The sequence below is a fragment of the Coffea arabica genome, chromosome 2e (assembly GCF_036785885.1).
Source record: "Coffea arabica cultivar ET-39 chromosome 2e, Coffea Arabica ET-39 HiFi, whole genome shotgun sequence".
NCBI lineage: Eukaryota > Viridiplantae > Streptophyta > Magnoliopsida > Gentianales > Rubiaceae > Coffea > Coffea arabica.
This window is the reverse complement of record NC_092313.1, coordinates 19,177,598-19,202,966: the sequence shown is the minus strand read 5'-3', so window position 1 is coordinate 19,202,966 and position 25,369 is coordinate 19,177,598. Positions and strand designations below refer to the sequence as shown.

Genomic DNA, 25,369 nt, shown 5'->3' with positions numbered 1-25,369 from the left:
CTTGTGGGTGGAAACCACACCGCTGCCAGATTTTGCACCCGCTAAATCCCTTTTTCCATCCCCGTTGGCTTTGGTTTTTTTCCTGATTAATTATAATTAAGATTTCTTGATTTTGGGCTTTATTATTGCTCAAAAGTCTGCATCTTTGCTCGCTGCTTTTTTGGTGAAGGTGCATTGGAGGATTAGTAGTTGAAAAAAGTTGCACGAAGATCAAAAATCATTCTTTTTTGTTGTGAAAACATGGAATTGGCTCAAGGGTATAGAACCAGCGCCGGAATCAAGGTGAAGGAGCCGAATGGTGGTGGGATGGGATTGAATTCCCATACCCTTTTGGTAATTAAGCTGCCTGATTCGCAGGTTTTGCAGATTGTATCCAGGTCGTTGTTTTTGGCAATCATTTTGCTCACATTGCCTTCAATTGGCTCTGTTTTAAGAAGCTCTTCCAATGCTTCTAAGGTGAACTCTGATCTGGCTAATTTCAAAATATTGCCTGTTCTTTTTCGTGATTTGGCCGACGAAGGCCTGATCAAGAGGGGTCAGAAAGGCCTCATCGTGGGTTCTAGCCTTGATGATTTGATGAAAGATTTGGACTTCGTGAGTGACAGTGATAATATTGTGGCCTCTGAAACCAACTTGGAGGACTCCATTCCGAATGAAACTTTTGATTTCGTTTTCAGCTTCAGCTTCAAGAATGCTGATTCCGTCGACCGCGTTCTGAAGAATGGCGGCATTGTGATCACAAAGTTGAGCAATGATCCTTCAAGATTGATGCAACGACAATCAAATTATAGGATTGTGTATCTGCGACGGTTTGAGAATACCATGGTTGCAATGAGGAAAATTAGCAGTAAAGATGGCTTGACTAATTCAGCCAAAAGGTCGATCCCTTGTGGGATCGCACAAGACGCCAGGAAAATGGCATTGAAAGGCTTAGAGGATGCTTTGCTCGAGCCTCCCAGAAGGACATTGTTGAAGTCCTCGAGAGATGAAATGAGGAAAATCAAATTCCTTCCTCATCTGTTAGGGGACTTCCACTCCCTGGCAAGTTATAGACGAAGGATCTTGATTTCAGATGACAAAAGTGGTTTTGAAGGTTGGTTTCACAACAACTATCCAACCGAAAACCAACACTTTGAGACATACAATCTAGAGATTACTGCAGAAAAATTGTCATCAAGAAGCATGGTGAATCCTGCTGCAGGGATATCAGGTTGGCTGAAGAATAATGCGAGGCAAGAAGACTTCGTTGTAATGAAGGCAGAAGCACAGGTTGTTGATGAGATGATGGAGGAGAAGACAATCTGCTTGGTGGATGAGTTGTTCTTAGAGTGCAAGAACCACTTTCAAGATGATGGAGTGGAAGAAGAAAATGAAAGCAAGAGGGCCTATTGGCAGTGTTTAGCTTTGTACGGAAGCTTGAGAGATCAAGGGGTTGCTGTGCATCAATGGTGGAATTGATTGCAATCTAGCGACCTTTTGGATGTCTGATTATGTTGTACCTTGTTTCTGGAATTTCATGGATTGAATTGGCAGGGAAAGTGGCCTAAAATCTTATTGGCCGCTTGATTTTCTGTCTCTGATTCTGTGCCAATTGTGTTTTAAGGAATTTGATATATGTAAAGCGTATTGTCTGCTTTGCCAGATTAATCAAAGATGCTGGTACTAAGAATATTCCGAATTTTCCATTACAGCAAAGAATCATTTCCCCGTGCCTATTTTGCGTTTACTGCCAGAAGCCCTGGCTGTGGGTTTTCTTCATTTTTTGGCAAATCAACCGCATTAGACCTGGAGTTTACATACTTATTTTTTTAGAGCGAGCCTGAGATTGCAAATACATGATAACACTAATATGAAAAAAAATAAAAGAATAAGGACTATCAATAATTACTACCAAGCCACAACCACCATTCCCTGCAATGCACCACAACTGCATCCACAGTTGAACAGTTTCTTTTTGACAGAAAAAAAAAAGAAAAAGAAAGAAGAGATGTATAAATATGCAGCAGTGGTGTTGCAAGTTTCATTATCGACTTTTTTGGTGTTAGAAAAGCGAAGACCTATAAACAACAGCTCAATTTTCTCATAGAATAATAACTGCAATAAGCATCTGCCATCAAGAAAAGTATCGAGAAAAATCAAAGAAGAACCCACCAAGAGAAAACAAAAATAAGGAGCTCTAAGTATTATATTCTCTATTTCCTTTTCTCTTGTATAAATAGACAAGAGTCACAGGGCGTATATGTCACAGAAAACTCAGAATATACAGACAGATTCTACAGATTGGGGACGTTTTTCCATCCCCCAGGTGCTAGGAACCCCAAGAAAGGAGAGAAGCGAGAAAAAAAAAAAAAGGCTCTCACTAAGGGATTCTCTAAATTAACTGGAATGAAGAGGCACATCAAAAAAATTCCCTATCAATCTCCATGTTCAATACCAGCTTCAGCTTCCCTTAAGTCAGCATCATTCAAATCTAATAAATAGTCACAAAGCTCCAGAAGCTGATCAGCCATTGGAGGAATACCTGGGTTGCGTCTATCATTGTACGCATGGGCATTGAAGGTGATTTGCCATATGTCATGCCTAAATTCTTCGCTTCTTTTATACTCCATCCTCCTCACCTTTTCACGGATTGTGGACAGATCCATCGGTCGGTTTATGATATCAAGGTAGTCAGGAGCATCCTTCTTGGAAACTGGCTTTAAAAAAAGATAGGAAATCTCTTGCTTCTCCTTGAGAGTCTCCACAATGCTTTCCAGGATGTTTGACAAGCCAACCTGAAATAAAATCAAGATGAGCTTTACATGCAAATCTACATTTTCAACCAAGATTAAAGAAAAACACCAACATGAGCAGATAGATTTGCTGCTTTACTAGATTCCAGTCCAAGCAAGATTAAAGATAATGCAAAGCATCCCCAGTAAACTTAACAGCTATCATGCCAATCCAGTCAAAATAATAACAATGTAGAATTAAAGAATTACAAAGATGGAGTACAAGCCTACAACAAGATCACATCACTCTTGTGCATTTGTTTGAGATTGTGTGATTGGCAAGCATCTAAACAAAAAATGGCATTTTTTGACAGAAATGTCAGATGACTAGCAAAATATTGTTTTCAAAGCAAAGCAATTACCCACACCAAAGAACCTCCTTCCGCCCCTCCCCTCCCAAACAAGAAACATCAAAAGAAAATTGCCCAACAATTTAAGTTAAGATAAACAGTCCTTTTAGCTCTTCAACCAAAGTCAGAGAAAAGTAAAATTACACAAGACTTGATCTTGGAATTTCTCAGCCCATTCCAACCACTCTGTAAACATGTAACGAGACCTTTTGCGCAGTTCCCTAGCCTTACTCCTACTATAAGAATCAAAACTCATAGGCACAAGCTTACACCATTGCACTCTTAGGAATGAATTAAAGCCTAACAAAATAACCCCAGAATAAAAACAACCATACTAACACCTCAACACACACATCCATTGAATGATGGTAGCAAGCTCCAAATCATTGCTCAGGTTTTCACAGGGTGGGGGGAGGAGGGGTGAGGGTGAGAGTCCTATGGATGAAGCAGATTTCAACATCTATAATCATACAAAAAACAAAATATTCCCCAATGTGAGGAAAGGTTATTTAACATCATGGAAAAACTTACCTCTCCTCCTCGTCTGCGCTTTGTTGCTGGGCCATAGCCAGCACTGTATCTTCCGGTATCAGGTCCTGGTTTCCTCTTTGCTGTTCTGTCTGGTATCCTCCTGTCATTTCTTCTGGGAGGAAAATCATCCAGGTAATCATCTCTAATTTCAGGTCTTTTCTTCTTTTTCTTCTTCTTTTTTGCCTTTTCACGTTCTTCTTCTTCTCTCTCCCTGCGGATGGTTTCTTCATATCGTCTTATCTCGGAAAATCTATCCCGCTCTTCCATCGCCCTTTTCTGTTCCTCCAAATACCTTCGGGCTCTTTCTTCTTTTTGTCTGATAGCAAACCTCCTCTTCTCCTCCGCTTCCAACCATCTCTTCTCCTCTCTGTTCTTCTTGCTTGCTGCTTGGTCAGTGAAATATTTGCTTTGTCGCACCCTATGCTTATCAACACTTGTCAATTCAACAATTTTTTTTGTTTTCCGGTACTCAATTCCACTACTTCCTTCCTGACTTACGTCATCCACATTTATAACCTCCTTTGGCCGTTTGATTATGATTTTCTTGCGAGGCTGGTCTCTATCAGACTCTGCTGGTGGCCTTATAACAATGGAAGGCTTTTGAGACTCAACCAGCATATCATCCGGTTTAGTTTTGTTTGAAAAAATAATTTTGTTTACTTTGACAGCAGATTTATGTACTGTTTCAGCATCTGAAGTTACAGGTTTGTCAGAATTCTGTGATGTGGCAGGAGTGAGCTTATCGGGGGGTTTGTCAGTTGTGCCACATTTGACCTTCAGAATTTTTGCCTTTGTACTAGACTTGTCATCCTCGTGGGCTTCAACCACAGCAATTTTGGTTGCACTTTTCTGTATGAGCTTCTTTGTAGAAGTTTTCTGCTGGGGTTGATCTGCCTGATCCAGAATACCAACTTTCCCTAAGTTCTTCTCCGGCTCGTTGTTTTCAGCACGTGTTTCAACATCTTCACCATATTTGGGGCAATTTTTATTAGTCCTCATATGACCAAGCTGATACATGGAATAAAAAGGGGGGAAAATCTCTTAAGATCCAGAACTGTAAGCAAAGTAACAAGATTCATGTATCAGCACAAACCTGGCCACAAGCCCCACAGACAAAACTCTCTCTTGCTGATTTCTTTTCCTTGACAATCTGGTGGCAAACAGAAAAATTTCTACGTTGGTAGCATGTCACTCAAATCTTAGAGACAATGGAGACTCAAACAAGCTTGCTAGTTTTGTAATATTATGCACACGGGGTTAGGAAGGAATGAAACTCATATAAGTACTTATATATGTATGTATATTTCAATAACAATCAGCTCAAATGGAATTTGACTACCAGCATAGTATAAAATGAATGAAACACAGAATTGTTCCCATCACACAGCAACAAGACAGGGACATCCAGTAACAAAGAGAGATACCTTAATTCCATCACCCAATATTTTAACTTTCTTTTTTAGAAGCTCCATCTGTTCCATGTCATTCTTCTTCTTTGCTTTAAGTTTCCCGGATAAGTTCTTTTTAGCTGAAATATTCTCGTCCTGCATCCAAACCAAGGCAAAAGTAAAATTGCTGATTTTCTTGACTTGAATTTGGGGACACATTTGCAATTACTGTCAGTATAATTTGTGTGACTTCAAGATCCATTCATTCCATGGTAAAACTTAATCACATCATCTTGATGATATGACGAATAAAAGCCTAAGAAAGTTTGTCTGCTTAAGCAACCAAAGAATACACAAATTGAGCCACAAAGCAAAATCACGGAAATTGTCCTAGAAAGCTGACTGCTCTACTGTCAACTTTCTGACACATCATCATACAGAACACCATGCATCCTGCAACCTCCACCAGTCAATGTCACTGACTATCTCCTCATTCTAATGAATGCCTGGCCCGGTGGGTTAAAGCCAACAAAAACAAGAGAGCACTCAATCACCATCGTTATTTCCCACAGCCCATGTTTCTGCTTTCCAGAAAAGGAAAAGCGATAACATAAGCCACATTAACTGTGTATCTCTGAATTAGAACAAGTATGTTACTTGTGGTGGAAATGATTGCAAGTGTTTAGCTTAAAAGAGACTCCAGGAAAATATTCAGCCAATAAGACATGAGTTCAAGAAGTCTTGGAGGCCAAAAATAGAAGAAGACTTCTGGTGAAGCTACAAGGCTATAGAGCAAGTTTTGATTCTGGACGCAAGCAGTTAGACTAAACAGAGGTCTGATGTCAAGGGAGGCTAGCTACCAGTTTGGTGACTTGTATCAAACATGTAGCTAGGATACTTAAGCATATAGCCATTTTCACAGCCAGTATTCATGAGTTATGAGAGGTAAGTTGGAAGTTGTTGTAGGTGCATGATATGTGGTATGTAGGAAGACCCTCAAATTTGTCTGGTTGTCCCAAAGAATACCAAACATTTGGATCAAATTGGAAGGACACACAAAAACTTCAAAAAATAAATGAACAATACAAAGAAACTGAACCTCTTTACGATCTCTAGTGGCATTCTCCTTTGCTAGAGGTTGTCCATCTAGTTGTATGTTTCTCTTGATAACATTGTTCGTTTTCTGTATTCGCTCAACATTCTCAACACCAAGCTTCAATTGCGAGACTGAACCCAACCGAACTTGGTCCCCTCCAACTTTAACTTTTTTCTTCTTCTTTCTATCAGCTTCATCATCTGCAGAATCAACTTTATCAATCAGAAATGGGAAAGTTTGTGGTTCAATATTTACATCAGTGAAAAAGACTTGTAACTTCTCATTTGATGCACATTTTCTTTTTACTTTAGAAACCCCAGAAGACAACTTAAAACTACAACCACATGAAATTGTTGAGTAACTTGGACCAACTAAAGTGATTCCTGCTTTGTGTCTATCAGAGGACAGAAACATGTCCAGATATCACAACTGTTCGACAAGTCATCAATTCATGTTACAATTTGCTTGTCAAGGGATTGGACAACTCACAAGGTACAAATATTTCTCTGGGTTTATTCTTCTATTAACTTCTTTTAGTTGGGTTGATTAATTCTAGGAATAATATAAGACCACCAACAAACCAGAAGCATCATATTCTTCCCTGCATTAACCTGTTGATCAAGGTCCTAGAATGAAGCAAAAACATTGATCTATCCAATACAGAGTATAAACATCACTCAGCACATCCAGAACCACACACAGAGAGGGACCCTGCAAAACTGACTCAGAAATTAAAGGACAACGACAAGATGAAACCATTTATATCCTTATTGTACTGAATGTATTTGGTCATCGAGGCATTCCATATAAACTCACCACCACTTTGAGTAAATAATCGTACTGAAGAGCTGTCTAAAATCTTACATCTGTATTTTATATGACCAGCAGCTATTAAGCTGCAAGAAGAATGATAACTAGAAACAGTAAAAGTGATTATTACATACCATCCATAAGCATTCTGCACAACTCAGCTGCTTCAGCAGCCTCATCTTCAATTTCCTCCTCTGCCTGTGCTTGGAAAGGTCGCCTTCTCATCTTAATCCCCTTAACCCCATCAATGATATCATTCTTGGAAACATTATTACCATCTTCACCATCTTCACACTCTTCTGCATCCAGAAGATTTTCCAAATCCCCAGCAAAGGAATCTAGGTCACTGTTGGCTTCAGAGTCACTTTCGTTTTCTTCACCCTCAACAGCAGAAAGACTTTGAACTTGTCGATCCCATATTTCCTGACATTTTTCCCTCGTCTGCTGCTGCAGCTGCATAAACGACATTCTTTGGCCACGAGCATACTTGCTGATTGTTGTTGGATCTACCTTGACCCCTGATGCAGCTTGCTCACTTGAAAGCTTGCGAATCATAGCAATTCGATGCCACCTAGTCTGCTTAGCTATTTGCTCCTCTGGTACATTGAATTTGAGGAGAACCTACAATATGCATGCCAACATCATCTCATGTACATCAAAATAAATAACCCTTTGTTTAGGGACAGAAGACAAAAACATGCAATGTGTCAGTATTACATGCAAGACTTATGGTTCTAGGATTGCATTTATGAGTTTTTTTTTTTTTTAAATCAATGTGTATGCTGGTTTTATGTCAGAAATATAAAAGAGTCAAATACCATGCAATGCCCGGCACAAGCACATCTTTATGGTAGTCCAATAGTATGAGAACAATATGAACAAAGGAGAATTAGGAAATTTCACCTTTTCCATGTTTGTTTCCTTGAACATTTAAAGAAAAAGTCCAACTTAAGTTTAACAATGTCTCTATGTACTTTTGATCAAATCAAATGGCTAACCAAACAAGAAAATGTTGATTAAGTTAAGTTTTTAATATCAAAGAAACTAATCAGAATCAAATTCAGCCTTGTACAAGTAGCTAGAAATGTCTCTTTTCAGTGCTCAACCAATTCACCACAGACACGCTTCGTTTTCAAATCAGTAAGAAATTGAGAAAATTTTTAATTTCTTGTAGATTTGAGGTGCATAAATAATGAGAACATTTCATAGTTAGTTCACTCATTGGTTATCAGCAAAGATCATTCTTGGCGAAAAATCAACACACCTCTCGTGCAGCTTCCATGCTCAATCTGCGTAGATCGGCATCGGTACCGGTTACTGTTGAACCTTTACCAACAACTGCCTTTTTCTTCACCATTGTATTTGATACAGGTGCCTTAGGAGTATTACGAACAAAACTGAAACCTAGCCCACGTCCAGATGGATCACCAACACCTGTAATTTCCAAACGTTCAATATTTTCCCTGTCCTGCATCAACAGCAGACATGGGAAAATTCAGTGAAGTCATAGTGCCGAGATTAAGTACCTAAAAAGGTCATTGAAAACAACTTTTGGGTCATATTTCATAGCAACAAGAACTGGAATCCTCCCAATGGATACCATACATAATTTATAAGGTCACTTGTACATCTGTCATATTGTAAAAGATAGCATCTTTAGAAAAAGTACATGACGTATGGATATCATTACCTGATTTGTGCAGGCAACAAAGTTGCTACTCAAGTTCCATGGTGTTATTTGCAGCTCCCTTTCAATATGAGATGCAGCAGCTAACGCAATAGCTTCATCTGGAAGCTGATTCATTGCAGACGACAGGCCTGTTGGTGAAGTTAACCTAGTAATTCCCAACCGCTTGAGCCTGTACAAGCCAGCTTGCATGCTTTCATAGGCACAAACCTATTCTCAGACAAGTGAAAAGGATGCAATTGTTTAAGGACAAAGAATTAGGAACAAAGAGGAAGGTAGAAGGTTAACTACGAAAAAAAGAATTGATGCAGCCTATTAGCGGAAAACAGAATTTTCCCCTATTTTGGTCTTCTATAAGCACCCCTGTTCAATAATATTATCATTTGTTGAAATTGATTAGGTTTGCTTCCAACAAGCAGTCATTTTGGTGAAGGTAAATGAATTCCTCCAACATATGAAGAAAACCCATTTCCATCCAGCTTTTCTATTTCATGCACCACAAGAAGTTACCATCTGGAGAAATGAAAGAAGACGGATATATCCATTCTGTCTTGCAGTGGTTTTAAGTCGAATCACAGCATGCTAGCTTGGACAAAACCATATAATATTTACCTTTGAAATTAGAGTGAAAGAAGAACAGGGACATCCTTAAAGTAGAGAGAAGGGAGATTGTTCATTAGCAACTGCTCTTATAATCCGATGACCAGCAAGTGGAAACCAGATTGTAGCAAAATTCTCAATAGTCTTAGATGCTTTTTACTACAATACCCACTCAAGTTCTATGAAATGGACACTTGACTGGCTGAAAACAAGTTAAATACAAACTTAATTTCTCGACTCTGGTCATTGCAGAATGTCAAGGGGGTGACTTTTCATGCTCGCCTCCAACTATTTTCGTAAAAATCACAAGAAGCATTAGAAGCCTATTTCCAGACCAACCGCATCAAGGCACACATTCAAAAGCCAAAAGAGGATGCCCCAAACATCAGTTGAGCTGGCTATCCGAATGTTACAAATAAGTAAATAAAAGTCAAAAGTAATTGTAAATTCTATCCTAGCAGATAAATATTGGAATCTAGCAAAGCTCAATTTACTTCATGTTCAAGAGTGACTCTAATAACACCAGTACAGGTAAAGGAGGAAAAACAAACTCAATAAACAATATATTGCTTCAGGCAAATACGATTAAATCAAATTTTAGAAAATCATGTTTATACAGCTTTTCAGTCAATACATCAGCAGATGTGACGGATAGCCTTCCAGGAGAAGCGCTAAAACATCCCAAACTTCAACATGTCCCACTCTTAAATGGACGTTGAACTTCACGATGTTTTCAGACAAAATACCATCAATTTAAAAATATAAAGCTCAAAACAAACATATGATCCACCCATCACACTCAACTGGGGCAAACCATTGATCCGAAAACTCAAAAATATCTGTGACAAAACACTCTTGATCACATGCTCAATACATACATGCAGATCGTATGTTGTATCCTACATGTATAAAGGAAGAGGAATATGGATAAAATTTGTTAACTAAGAGCTTACATTCTCTGGTGTCACCATCCTCCTTAGTTCCTCCTCCAAAGGAATGCGGAAATTGCGCCTCATAGCCCAAAGAAGCTGTCCATTTGATCCTCTCTGGTAGATTGCAAATTGAGGTTAACTATTTGCACATACACGACCACAAAAGATTAAGAAGAAAAGAAAATAATTCAATGACATATAGCAGCGTCAGTGTGAGCTTCTCCATGCAGTAACGCACTTAGCAATATATTTACCAAAAAATTCTCATTATAGAAAGGTCATATTTTTTCTATTAAAAGAGGATAAATATACCCATGATAGAGAAGATGCTGTCAACAAATTTCTAGGCCTAATGATGCCTAATTCAATTGGTACTTGTTACTAATGAATGAAGAAGTTCGAATTCTGAATCAGTTAGCTATCACATAACCTACACAATAGACCATACATGGGATAGATGTACAATTCACAACTTTCAAAAAGTGAGTAATACAGAGAGTATTGCTAGAGATTAATATCATAGAAGCTGAGTCTTTTAATCACTAACAGTCCAAAGCAAATGACTTAGTTAAGTTACTTCATTCTTACAATCAAGTTCTTTCCCTTTGTCAACAAAAGGACACCAGTTTAAAACCTATAATCCTCAAAAACCGGTACGCTATTCCCTTGTTTCCTTGAATTTATAAACCTGAACGTCTCTTTTAACTTCTTTTTTCTATTTTCACTCTTCTTTAATGAGCAGAGTCGGGGGAGTGGGATTGACGTTGAGGTTGTCGGATTGGTAACCAAATAATTCGATTAGTTCCGTAAACTAGATTCAAAGGTATAATACCTGCAAATCAGCACAATGTTTTAGCCTTTTCCGAAGAAATGCTTCTGATAGGCTGGGAAACTGTGCAGACAACTCATCAGCGCGTATAGAAGGCCGTAACCCACGCTTCTCAGCAGCAGAAAACTCACGGTACATATACACCATCAACCTGTTCATAATGTATGTTTGAACACTTTTTGATCCAGGGGACATTACCTCGATGTGAGGCTCCTACATAGTTGACATGAAACAAGATAAAATTAAGAATTGAAGTTTTGCTATGATTTTTTAGGTGAAACAAGAAATAGAATTCAAAATGTGCACAACAGAGGTTATTCCCAAACTTAACTTCACTTCTAGCTGTATTGTTCCCTCAGACATATATCAAGCTTTAATAATAAGATAGTCAGATTACAATAACAAAATGAATATAGATGCAATGAATACTTCTCCAGATCACAAAAGCTACAGAAAACAACCCCAAAGTCAATAAAAGAAAATTTCTGGTTTTTCCTTCAACTCATTTAACCATTACGAAAGCCATCAGAAAGCTGCAGCTGAAGACAAAGATGCTGAAATCAAAAGCAAGACAAGTAAGACCACCTAAGCAACTTCTAAATCAAGTACTGCACAGAGAAATGATATGAAGTGTGTGACTAATTAAGCTCCAACGAATTTGTTCTCCAGAAAACAAAATCTGTAGAACTTTAAGACACCTGAAGAGAAAAACAAAACTGATAAAGGCAGAAAAAATCCTTTATCATGCACTTTCTTTTTCTTTTTTCTTTTCTTTTTCCACAACTATACTTATGCTACTACTTTCATTTCTTTGCCACTAGACCATATACATTCCTTTCCCCACTCTTCCCTTCATTCAAACCCAACTTGCTCTATCTATGCAAGTACTATGCAGGAATTTAATGATTAGCATTGACCTTGAAGTTGCAGTTTTCTATCCTCTGATTCTTTTGAATCAATAAATTTATATCATTCAGAGCCATATACAGAATTTTCACATCTTTTAAGTATTCATTAGCTACAAACAACCAATTTTCGTAGCAGAAAGAATAACAGGAGTTTCTTCTGTACTCCTCTCTCAAAATGGGTGAGACCAGCCTTCAAACCTCTCGTCAACCATGTGCAAGAATAGTTATTCTAACATGCAAACAAAAATTTAAATATGTAGTGGAGGAAGAGGGAACATGAAAGGCAACTCTGTGTGTGTGTGCGCGTGTGTGAGAGAGAGAGAGATATTCCATGTATACAGAGACAAGCAGATCAAACAATTTTCGCACGAGCATGTACCTATGCCTGTCATCAAGCAACAAATCCAAGGTAACACAATAGATTTGGTTGAAATGTAACCTTTCCGAGATATTTAAAGAAAAATAAAAGATAAAGAAAATCTTTTTAACCTGTTGTCCAACAACATCAATCCTGTCAATTCGTCTTATTGAAAGTTTTCCTTTTGCAGTTCGGACCAATAGAAAATCAGCTGATGACACCTTATGCTGATATATAGGTGCTCGATACATATTGGTTTCGAGAGATGATTGACTGCAACCAGGTTTTATGTCCCCAAGAAAAGGGGATTTATCAGCAGGATCTAGGATTAAAACACTCCCCAATCCGTTATTCCCATTTCGCATTAAGTTCCCTGTTTGATCACCAGGGGCAGACTTTTGGTAGTAAGTGCACAGTCTTGCACCCATTCCCACATTTCCCAGGAGTAAAGGTCTTTCTTCACAGTATCTGCCAGTAACACACCAAAGAAAGAACATCAGAGAGATGCAATTATTTACAGAATTTTATGACATGTCAAACATTTATTGCAAGACACGTACTCTAGAGGTTTCAGCAGAGCCAAATTTTACAACTGTTAAAGAACACCCCCACCCCAACTTCTCTCCATGCTCAGACCAAAAAAAAGAAAGATAAAATAGTAAACCATTTCACAATGACAAGCCTATATTTAATAGAAATAGTAAACCCTCTCCCTGTCAAGGATCCCTATGTAAGGGTTTGACAAGTCTCCATTTTGCGACTTAAACACATCCCATCAGCACAAGCACGAGAAATAGACCTCTGGAGGGCTCCAAGCAATAAATTTGTTTCAAAGATGAACCCATCAAATAAGGACAGAAAAATGAATGCTCAATCTTTCAATCTTTCCTTCACTCTTAAGTTCTTCACAATGAATGCTTAATAGCAATGCATGTGGCAGAACATGTTTAGAGTTCAAAAACTCCACATTTCCAATTTGGTGTGCTACATTTACATGTTATGAAACTTATTCTTAAGTTCCAATAGAAGAATCACGTGAATAACATACTTAACCATCTTCATATAAGAACCTTGGGAAAACGATGTATTAACTCTGAAACAACCAAGACATGGCACCAATACCTGCATTACTAGTTCTTCCTCCTCCATGACAATTTTATATGCTTAAACCATAAAAAAACAAACCATCACAATTACTCTACAAAGTCTTATAGTGTTTACTAACAGAATGTTAGACAAGGAGGTGGCAACATTTAATATAACGCAAACAGCAACATAATCATTGATTCAGCACCTCAGATATACTTTTCACTATTGTAAACGTGAAACAAAATTACAGTCAAGGTGAAGACGTATTCTGCCCCACAGTTCCAATAAACAATACTTTATTGTGACCCAGATCTTCACATCTAACAAATCACAAGCTGATCTAATTACATGGAATAGAATTAATCTTGACTGAGATTGTTGGACTATCTTTTGTATTCATAAGGGACTGGTGTATAGATGATAAGCAAGAACTTTTAAGACTTACTCCATCAGAAAGACATGACCATCCTTTACTGAAAGATCGGACTTCTTCTTAAATGCCCCAGGAGGACGCAAAGACTTGTTCTCACCAGGGATTTTTTGTGCCCTGGGTAGTAAATGGATTTTTGTACGAACAAGGTGCAACAAGGAGTTTGGTCGCACATTTTGTGCAGCAAGAGTCTTGTGGTCTTCTAGCTCCTTTCCAGAATAAACCACTTTCACTGGCTCAGACAATTTAAAATCTACAAGCAAGAGATAAAACAATATTTCCATATTCTATAGCAAACGAAGAACAACTAGAATTTAACAACGAAATTTAGTAACACCAGAAGCATAATAAAAGTGAGACCTAGCTTCTTTGAAGCTTTAGCTTTAACTGAAGAGATGGTCTCCTCGCCATCCACATGAAGTTTACATCCTTTGCCTCCCAAACTCTTTAATATGACCTTCATAGGTCCTTGCGTAGACAGCTTCTCTTGTTCTTTCAGTGCCACCTCATTATCATGAGGATACCATAAAGCTTTTGGTCGATGGAAATTAGCAATATCTTTACTGAAGGTACATCAAAAAATTCACAATAAGCAGTAGCAGACTAACACGCACTCAAAGCCCTAATACGAATAGGAAACAGAGCATCCTATGCAAGTAGAAGACAAAAATAACCTCACATACTGGATAAGAGATGACATTTTAACCAAAAAAACAACATGAACTAAGACAATAAGTTCAAAAGAAGATTAGAACAGGAAAAGTAGACAAGTAAGAAAACTGACAAAGGGTCAAGATTGGAACTTAATAAGACGATCAACTTGCTGAATAAACAGCCAAGCCTCAAGCATAAAAATTTACACATGTTAAACAAAGTAAAACAGACCATCTATGGTAAAAGAACTACAAAAAGAATATGGCACTCAACCCTTACTTGCTTAGCTTAACTTTCATCGTCTGCAGCTTAAGTGTTGGAATTGAATGCAGAACTTTGAGACCATGAGCTGTACGCTTCTTCATATGTGATTTCACCTGCTGGGAAGATTTCCTATTTGAGTAAAATTTGTCATTTGAGATGTTAAACCTACCTCCTGAAAGACCTCCATGACTATGTAGCTCGACAGAGTCACCAGTACTAGGCTTGACTGAACGGGTTATAATCATAGCACCAGCATGAAGCCTAAGATGCTTACTGTCCTTATTATCTTGAATTTCAAAAAGCATTTGTTCATCTCGGAAATCTAATATCAGCTTCGGCTTTGAAATGGGCTGATTTGAATCCCAAATTATATTGTCCAACCAAGATCCTTCCTGCAGATCTCCGTTCTCTAACATGAGCCTATTAAAACGGCTTATGACACCATTACCTAGAACTTTTTCAGAGCCTCCTTCATGTCCAAGGTCAGTATTATTTGGATCATCTTGATCAAATCGAGACTCTAACCTTAAAAGTTGAGGATGATACATTCTTTCACAGTAAGGCAGTTTTGAAGGTTCAGAAAGACTTCCTGAACCAAAGGGCTCTGGTGATATGGAAAAACCATGACGAAAAGGATGTTCATGTTCACAACGTTCTCTTTCAAGATCTGACACCAGAGGGTGAGTATCGGCCTCGAAATTCTTATCACCCAGTACGTCAGAATCAGGTCCAGACATCTCACAACTCTCTTCAATACAGGAACTCTGTGCGGGAGAATTATCCCAAATTATCCTATCCTCCCAGTTTAGTTGATCAAGAGGGTAAAACTTTGGACAAATAGGTGAGTTCCACTCTGGAGGAAGCATCACTGGCAAATCTTCTTTAAATGGTTCAGAACTCTGACAAGAATCTTTTCTACACTGGTCAACTTCTGCATCAATTTTACCATCTTCCTGGATAACACCAAACTTCCCCGATCCTAAATCATCGTCCATAAATGTTAAAACATTGTGTTGAGCCACTTGGGCTTGTCTCGTACCAGACACATCTAAGCCGGATCCCTTCAAGAATGTTTCCTCATCTTCTTCAACATTTTCTGGAGTATCCATAGTCTTGAATTTATCTGAAAACATTCAACATGAGGAAAGGACCAATGGCTAAACTGGAAGTCCATAAAGAGATGCATAAGGTGAATAAGCGCAAGTGATTAATATATTACTGCCATAAAATTTATTAGCAGCAATATACTCGAAACATTCAGGTACAGAAAATATATACCTCTAGGAACAGGATATTTGCGCTCCCTTTTGTCAGACTTCTTTAAAGGCTCATAAAGGCCAAAAATTTCTGAAAAACGTAGAATCACCAATCCATCTTCAACACAAAGAATAGGCAGCAGAGTTGAATCGTTGCCCCCAGATGGCTCCTCTAAGCCCACTGGCACCTCCTGATAAATTAGTATCAACTAAGAATGAGGAATATGGCATACTAATAAAAAGATAATTAACAGTAAAGTCTTAGAAAAAATTAAACAGACTGACAACAATAAGCTTAGAAATCTGAAAGCAACTAACACCACTAAGGTCAAAACCAATCATGACTTCTGATTCTTTATTGGCAAAAGACGTATGTTAATTCTAACAATTCTACCAATACCATCAGCTCACAAAGCTTTAAATAAAAAGAAAATGTCATACTAATTATCCTCACAGGAGAACAAGGTGTAAAAGACAGTTTTAGCACTAAAGAACATGTCAAGAGTTTGTGTTCCTATCAAATTTAAATACAAGAGGTTTTTCAAAAAAAAAAGAAAAAGAAAAAACTCTATTGGGAACAAGTTGGGGCATATAATACAAACCTCCTCAGAATCTACAATATCAGCGGTCAAGAATTCAGATTCAAGCGCATCTTCAAATGCATCCCCAGATGAAGCATCTTCATCAATCTTTTCCCCTTGAGAAAGGAGGTTAAGACGATCATAAAACATATACTATGGGTAAACCATTTCATAGTTAGGCACTATATCTTTCCAAAAAAACTCCTCATTAGAACCATCAGACTTGAAAAGAGAATATAAATTAGTGCTAAAGGTAAGAACCCAGGATAATAGATCCATACATGCTATTTATACAGCAATCCCAACCTCATATGATCTACGATTAGGACTCTCAATTACCTGATTCAGACGCACATGAAGATTAAAACTGAAAAGAAAAACTCAAAATGACACCTGTGCGTACAAAAAAATTAATCTGCGCTTAAGAGTCGAGTCTGTTTTCTTAAGACTTTACTCCATGTTTACCCTTCAGTAAGTGCAACATTGACACAGATTAAACAACTGCAGAACTGCTATGAAATTTAAATGAAAGGGAAAAGCCACATAGCTTTATGATAACATCTTCTGCTCTTAATATAAAAATATCATGGCTGACCAAATATATGGTATATCAATGCTAATATAAGAAATCCATGGTGCATACTACTTCAAAGGTATGACTACTCTTGGTTTATTCAAGGTCTTAGTCATCAACTCCCATTGCATCCTGCTAATATTCATCCACCACATAAACTATTACCAACAAATAAGGAAATTAATATAAGGTGGCAGTAGCCTGTTTTTTCCGGGCTGATTGTTGATGAGCTAAATGATTTTAAGCAGAATTCAACACCATATCTGACAATTTTCCTGTAGCTTTACTCTCTCTCTCTCTCTCTCTCTATACACACACACACACACACACACACACACCTGTTTCTCTCTTCGTGTAATACCCTTGTAAACATGATAGTACTCAGGTCCCCTCTCTCCCTCTCTCTCTGTGGAACGCACTTGTACTCATGATACTGTTCAGGTTAACAGACTAACCATGGAAAAAGATTAAATCACAGTGAGTTTCCTCTCCAATGAAGCAGCTTAAGGATTCAAAAGCCACTGAATAGGCAAAGATACATCAACAACAGGGGACCCAGAGATAGAGAAATAGCTAAAACATGATATCTACACCCAAGTTCAATAATAATGGCAACAAGAACAGATTTAGGAAGTTCTACAAAAGAAGGAAATGTTGCAAAAGTTATCTTTGTTTCAGTCTAAGAAGCATCCGTAGGTGAATGTTCAAGAGTCAGCCAGGGGTGGAAGTCTATTGGTTCCTCATGGGTGGATCCATTGGTCAGCCACATAGCAACAGCTCTAGGGGACCGCCTTGGCCACCAGTTGATAAAATAAGGCTGACTAGTTGGTAGACCATTTTACTGTAAATACTGGTGTAGGCCTCTTAATTTGGCATGCCCTGAATAACAAAATTTTCAAATGAGTACCTTCCTCAGTCTCAGGTGAGTCGAATGATCTCTTCTTCCCTTCTCCCTTAGTTCTCTCCCTTCCTACTTTCTAAAACACTCTTCTTGGCTACAATTTTGACCACCAAACAACTATCTAAACTCTGCAACCCTTCTAATTTCTAGGCAACGTACTTTAGCACTTAAAACACTCTAGCACTAAAAGTCACAGGCACAAATTTCCAGAAAAAGGACTTCCATGACACTCTAAGAAAGAAAACATTTGACATTAAAATTTCAGAAAAGTATTAATGCAGAAAACTGGACAAACCAAATTACAGAGACGTGTCAAGAATGTAGCAGAAAATATGCATAGATTACTAATCAAACACTATTGTTGCGGCTTACTATAGGAAAATTTAAATTAACTACCAACTTCAATACTAGCTTGTTCCTAACACTAGAAAGCTTCTAGACTTAAGTCTAGCATGAAAGGAGTTGTATCATCAACATGGCATTAATGAACAGAAGCTGACCAAAAACTCTTGTTAAGATTGACGAATTTTAAATAGACTCCATTTCTAGGCACATATTAACATATGTGCCTGCACTATCCACACCCCCAAAGAATATCACACTGCATACACCCATCCGTCCTCCGGACATTAACTTTCTATATACAGCACATTGTCTTCAACCAGGTGATGCTCCATCATGACACTAGTTTTTTTTTTTTTAAGTTTTTGGCTCAAGAACTGAAAAGCTGAAATGAAATGCCAATTTATGGGTATTGGTACCTTAAGCAACACAAGGGTGCTGCGGAAGTAATACAATAGGAAAGTACATGATTACCTCATAACCAGAGAGTTCAAAAAGCTGAAAAGCACTCGGCCAAGAGGGAGTCATCAACACTACTACAGTACAAGAATCAAATATCTATATCCACTCACAACAACTTCTTGTGCTTCTACCACTGAAGGAAGACATACTACTGAGCACTAAACCCATACCTGGCAACTTTATTAGCAAACTTAAAGTTCCTTTTTTAGCCATTAATCCACCAACTACATACTCAAAAAAGACTACATGCAGGGCCTTCGTAGATGAATAAAGAGAAACAGCTAAGCATTTAGTTTCTAAGCCCCCGAAACAAAACCTGGGACAAATTAGACTCTAATATTCACATTCCGACATCAAGAAAAAAGACAATCTAAACTATAAATAACTAAAAGACAGCATAAAGGCATATCCAAATCCTTTAAATGCAACACTCAAAAATTGATAGATTGACAATGATTCATAATTAAACCTGCTGAAAGTATGGATTTCACTTCAATATTGCTTTCGGCCACCTCGTCCTTCTTTTCTGATTCATCATCCTCGTCATAATTTTCATCATCAAAGACAGAATTGATATTCCCCAAAGTACTCATTGATATTTCTTTAGAAAAATAGTCCTTTCTTGGCAACAAAAAATCCTCTTCTGTAGCTGCTTGGACCTCCGGCCCTTCATATTGCTCCTCAATATCTTCATAATCAACAGCATCTTCTGCCTTTTTATCATAGTCTAGTTCTCGCAAACAAGAAGAACAGGAAAAAGCACTAATCAGAATCCATCACACTCAGAAATGAAATATTGTGCTCACCACAGTAATCAAACCCAAATTGGCTACCAATGGAGTTATGAAATAGTTATCTAAGATACATGCAGCAGATTACAAGAATATTATTATAACCCAAGTGCATTTCAGCTTGGAAGCTATCATACATATATCTACCAAATGAAATTTTACTTTTATAAAATCCTTGAATTAATACAGAAGAAAAACCTTATGGAAAAACACCTGATCCACAACAAAGCAGAAAATGCATGAGACAAAAAATTAAATTAAAAAATGATGATGACAAGCTTTAGATACTCTGGAAATCAAAAGTGAAAGACAAACCCCAAGAACTTAAGGGGATGAGGATTTTGCAGTTAATTGGTCAACCTCTTTCTTCTGCTTTTGGTAGATCTGAGACATAATTTTGGACTAAAATTGACAATTGGAGTTGAAAAGATTTTTGACTTTTCCCTTTTCAATTTCTCTTTTTTTTTTGGTTGGGGGGGTGGTGGTGGGGGTGGGGAGAACAGGGGTTGGTTCTAACTTCATATATTGCCACCAGTGACCTTATGAATTAGAATTACTAGCTCTGTTCCCTGATAAATTAAATGGACAAACATTGCAGGAGTACCAAAATTCATTAACCAGTATTTCCTGGGGCAGAAAATCACCTTGTTCAGCAGCATCAGAAGGTGTTTGTGGTGTTTTCACTGACAACTGGTATTCAGGGAAAAGGGAAAAAATGGCATCATCAGATAGATGTGCATTATATAACATAGGTTTTCTCACTTCAAAGTAAGAGCCTCAACATACATCTATATCTGTCAGGGATGGACCAAGCTTGTCTGCCAGAGCTCCAAGATGCTCCTTTGCCTCCTGAAAAGTCAGTATCCTTGAAGTCACTGTAAGTGAATACCAACACAGAAAGAAGTTTAAAAAAAAAAAAATTTAAAAAGAAGAAAGGTCAAGATTGACTTACACCAGGCATATGTTCAAGTATATTTACATGACCTGATCATTTTTTATACACCCAGGTTTTACAAAATCCAAAATTAAACTACCTGGTACCCGTATGAGCTTTACATTTACAATAATTTGAATTTCACAAAGCACTTCACTCATGTGATCAGAAAATTGCTCTCATCCTCCTCTTAGAATGGTATCTTTAGGCATGCTTATGGTAACTTCATCTTGACCGAAAAACCTCTCAATTAGCGTGAGATGTGTTCTCATACAAGGACTTTAATTTGATCAATTGTCTTTTATTTTTGCTATTTTTCACATTCTGTTGTCTGCTTGAATGAAAAGTACTTCAATGCGAATCAGGATACCCTCTTTTCTTTTCTGAAAAGCGGAAATAATCTTTTAATATTAATAAAATTATACTTATAAAAAATGTTGTGAATTATATTCATGTCTAGACTTGTTTGATCCTATTAATTGATACAGGCTCCAACAGTTGTCTTCATTTTTGTGATACAGTTAAGTAAGCAAAGAGTGATTTTGGAAACAAAAGAATGTAGCTACAAGGGGGTCATTTCAATAAATTAACTATAGAAAACTACCACAATAGTAACAGAGGGGCTTCTAGATAATAGTTTCAGAAATTAAAAGGGTGTTCGTGCCACTTTTCGAAACCTCAAGGGTGTAAATGATCTTTACAGTACTAAAGAGTGCAGACAAAAAGGAATGACTTGAAAGATAAATAGTTCCGTAGACCAAGTAGATCTCAGGCTTTGTGTGTGTGTGTGTGTGTGTGTGTGTTGGGGGGGGTGATCATCAAGATTTTATTCCTCTTACACTGTATCACATAAAAAAGTTTAGTATGTTTAAACTTATTCCATTTATATTCCGACAGGAAGGAGAGAGGAAAAAAGCTTTGGTTGGTTTTGGAGATCATTGAAAAAAGATTTCAGTTAGAAAACAGGAACTCAAGATACATGGATAGCAACCATGTACATGAAGCCACCATATCAGATCCAAGGAAATGTAACGATAACACATGAGTCAGATATTCACATAAGCACAACTGACAATTTTATATTGCAAGAGATACAAAGTCTGAAGAACATGCTTCATAAAAAAGTTATAGATGGAAATTCCTGAAGCAAAAATCTTCTATAAATAAGAAGAAAAAAAGAATATCACCAACAAAGTATAAAGTACAAGGGACCCGAATCGCTTATTAATTCTCCAGAAACTAAAACATGGACTCAAACTTTCCCAGAAAGCAAAATTTTGTTTAAATTGAACCAATATGGATGAACTAAAACATTGCTATTTCTAATGCACAACAACAAGCTAAGTTGAACCCATGACATGACATTCACTCGAAAGGGACCAATTTCAACCAGTAAATTCCAGAGAAAATTGTTTAGGTTCAGCATGCCTCTACCCTTAGCATAGCTCTGAATTGATGTTTTAATAAATGATTGTTTCTACAGCAAGCCAGAACTGTAACTCTGAGTTGTTCAAGTTACTTCCCCAAGCAGTTATTACCACAACTTAGTCACAGAGCATATTAGTGCCAGATTAGTCCATGCCAATGCCTTTTCCTGACAACTGGAATACCCAATGGACTAATGCATCACAATGCCCAGAAGAAAATACAGAAAAGAAAAGGAGATTACAGTATGAAGCTTCCAATACTCACTATGAATAGCAACTAGCAAGACATAAAGCTAGAGGGAACTTCACAACTTATAAAACACCAAGAGCTCAAGTAGAGAAGTTGATTTGCACGAAACTAAAAAAATATTAGATTTATGCTGCAGCAAGATGTCTGAGTTTCCCCTTTAATGCACAATGCATTAATATAGATTCCAGAAAATCACCTCGAAGGTAAAGTATCCACAGTTTGTAGCAAATTTCATTGTAATTACATATATTACTATATGTAAATTAGACAAAGAAGTTGTTTGTTCAAACACAAGTACATTCCTGATAGAAAGAGACTCAGTAAAGGTCTACTACAAAAGAAAATTGGAAAACAGAACATAAATGAATATACAGAACAGATGACTTAAGTAAATTACCTCATCAAGGTAGTCAACATCAAGATCACCGGAGTTGTCAACATTTCCAAACATGAAACCCAAAAGATGGTTGCCCCCACCACCATCCTCAAATTCGTCCTCATCATCTGCCAAACCAGTATTTGGCTCATTGAGCTAGAAAATCTTACAAATAGGACAACTATAAGAAACATCAGTTTATGCAAGTGTTATCTGTGCTATATCCATTGCCCTTACATCAAAATTTAATTCACAGATGAAAAACAAAGCCCGTGTTGAGTTCACTCAAGATAGTCACCATCATTATCTATCCGTAATGCTTCATATTCCCCGCAAGGAATATCAATTGTTTTGTAGAGGTTTCTAACATACAATGCTGTAATTGTCGAAAGACCAAGACCTACCAAATATTATTGGGATGGAGAACTACCTCTGGCCCTAGATTGCCACACCTCTTAGTACAGGAAAACCAACTCAAAGCAAATACATGGTTGACTCAAGTCTAGGTAAGCTTGCATACCCGTAACTGTCAAATATTCCAAGACAAATCATTCATTGTTACTCTTCATCTTGATGAGGCTTCATTTAAACCCATATTGAGCCTCTACCTCTTTATGAAGCCCCAGTATGACAACAATTCATTAAACACGAAGAAACACCTCAATTGTCATGAATTATCAGCCAACAATGACAATTCTTCCTGTAGGCCTCCCTACTATCAAACCCATGGGATTCATCAATTTCAGCCATTTTGTCATCATTTTAGACATAAAAACTTCATTACAAAATAATACTTGTTTTCCATCTCATTCATATCAAGAATTTGCTTTGCATCACATATAACATCAACACAACCAAACCCAAACCATACTAAATAAGCAGTATTGCATTCCGCAGCAAAGCAGAATGTACACCTTGCTTCTTAATTTACATTTATTCATTTCCATCAAAGAATATGCTTTTCATTGACGAAAAACTCACTTTTCCTAACTATATTAATCTTCCCTTCCTCAAAGATCAATTAGTCAAAAAAATTAAAGAATTAAGAAAGCAGGACTCCTATTGTCATGAACTTTAAGTTGAGGACAGCAAATATAAAATTTTTTCCAGTGTATGGCCAAGAGCAAAAAGTTTAAATCTCATCATCAGCAACAAAACAATATAGGTCACACAATTTTGGAAATTAAAGTATTAAACTTTTGAATCTCCTCCAAAATGCATGTCTTGCAGGAAACTTACACATCCAATTAAACAAAGACGGCCAGAATCATGAAAAAGTTACATCCTTGTGAAGCAATTCATTAACTGTAATCAAAGTTAATTTATCAGTTTCAGAATTTTCCCCAGTAGATTCCTTCAACTTTTTATCTTTTCAATATAAGGATATTTATATGTCAAAATAACTACTTGGAGTCCTCGACATCAATCTCCTCTTCCAATCTACTCTATTTAGGGGCGTGTTCATATACAGTAAAAGTTTATCATGTCATATTTAGTTACCCAAAAGACATGTTCTTTTGGTCCACCTCTTCTTCACCTTGACTTCTGCTACCCAATCAACTCATCCTCACTGAGCATCATCCGGGCACCTTCGCAAAGCTAAAACCTACTCAATTCCATCTTAGTTTTCCTTCTCAATATCCTAACTTTACATTTTCCTAGTCAGCACTTCCAATCTCCAATCCTGTTTTCTTTCTATCTGTTTCATTTTCAAAAATCTATGTTGCAGTCCTAAATACCTCTTACTTATACAAAGAGGACATTATTCCCCAATTGACAAACAGCTCAAATTACACTCAACATTCTAATACCAAAAACCAAAAAAAAAAAAAGAAGAAAAGACAGAATACTGCACATATAAATAAGAATTTTTTTCTAGAAAAAAAAAAGACATAAGAGAAAAAGAGGTACTATAATTACCATCATCACGGTCATCAGGGCCGTCATGGGATGTGCCACCAGCCTCATATACCATCTCGAATTCGTTAATCTGCATTCCAAAAGATACAGACTTTACATTCAGGAAGGGGGGAAAAAATCAGCCCCAATCATAGCAACGCTTTATCATCCCAACTCAACCTACCTAGAAATAAAGGAGCAGAAGCACCAAGCAGATATATCATATAAGTGCTGTCACAGCTGACAAAAAGGTCTTCAATGGAGGATCAGAGCTCGAAATTAAACTCCCTTCAACCAACTAAAATTCTTGGAGTCCCCCACCGTAGAAAGAACTGAATACAGAATAAAAGGCATGTGCAAAGATTGAGACTTGGTGGGTTCTTGTGGAATAGGATCTTGGATTATGTGAATACAGATTTCTTTGTATGGGTTTTTTTTCCCCCTTTTTTGGGATATATATAAGCTTGGAAGTTCGGAGTGTAAAGTATCGGGGAAAATAAATAAATAAACTTAAGGCGGTTTTGGGACAACCAGGCTGGACGACGGACGCTGGAGCTAGGCTATATATACACAGCAAATATATTGGGTGAGCCCAGTCCATGAACCCGCTTATAGACCCTGTGGTACTTAAATAGCCACATCAGCGTAGCCTTTTTCTCCGCAATTAATTTACAATTTTTATTAGCAAGCAAATCCGATAAACTCAGGTTTGCCATATCTGGGTTTGACCACTTGTCGTTGAAGTGATGGAGGCGAAAAGAAAGAGAAGATTAAGGTGACGTTTGTTAAGAGGGTTTCGAAATGGAGAATTGAAATAAATTTCGTAATTATTGTTTAGATTACTAGTATCAAAATTAGGATTTTGAAATCATATTTAAA

The 25,369-nt window shown here is 37.3% G+C and overlaps 2 protein-coding genes across 4 annotated transcripts; one reads left to right on the top strand and one right to left on the bottom strand.

The window, feature by feature from the left end:
• Positions 1-240: 240 nt before the first annotated feature.
• Positions 241-1,458, top strand: LOC113728711 (uncharacterized). Its single transcript, XM_027253079.1, has one exon. The coding sequence runs from the start codon at positions 241-243 to the stop codon at positions 1,456-1,458; it is 1,218 nt and encodes a 405-aa protein (XP_027108880.1).
• Positions 1,459-2,156: 698 nt separating this feature from the next.
• On the bottom strand, positions 2,157-25,046 carry LOC113726596 (transcription initiation factor TFIID subunit 1-like). 3 transcript variants are annotated; one of them, XM_072079598.1, is made up of 22 exons: positions 24,675-25,046; positions 24,512-24,581; positions 22,613-22,719; positions 20,391-20,469; positions 20,249-20,294; positions 19,283-19,540; positions 16,556-16,650; positions 15,976-16,144; positions 14,713-15,820; positions 14,140-14,342; positions 13,795-14,032; positions 12,392-12,728; positions 10,998-11,207; positions 10,187-10,279; positions 8,637-8,843; positions 8,211-8,414; positions 7,081-7,567; positions 6,140-6,336; positions 5,077-5,196; positions 4,746-4,802; positions 3,653-4,660; positions 2,157-2,774 (listed from the first exon to the last, which is right to left on the bottom strand). In XM_072079598.1, the coding sequence occupies exons 2-22, from the start codon at positions 24,557-24,559 to the stop codon at positions 2,415-2,417; spliced, it is 5,631 nt and encodes a 1,876-aa protein (XP_071935699.1). In that variant the 5' UTR covers positions 24,560-24,581; positions 24,675-25,046; the 3' UTR covers positions 2,157-2,414. The 3 variants fall into 3 exon arrangements, with proteins under 3 accessions (XP_071935699.1, XP_071935700.1, XP_071935701.1); XM_072079599.1 differs by having other exon boundaries at positions 20,391-20,453; XM_072079600.1 differs by lacking the exons at positions 24,512-24,581; positions 24,675-25,046 and having other exon boundaries at positions 20,391-20,479.
• Between the last annotated feature and the right edge of the window lie 323 nt (positions 25,047-25,369).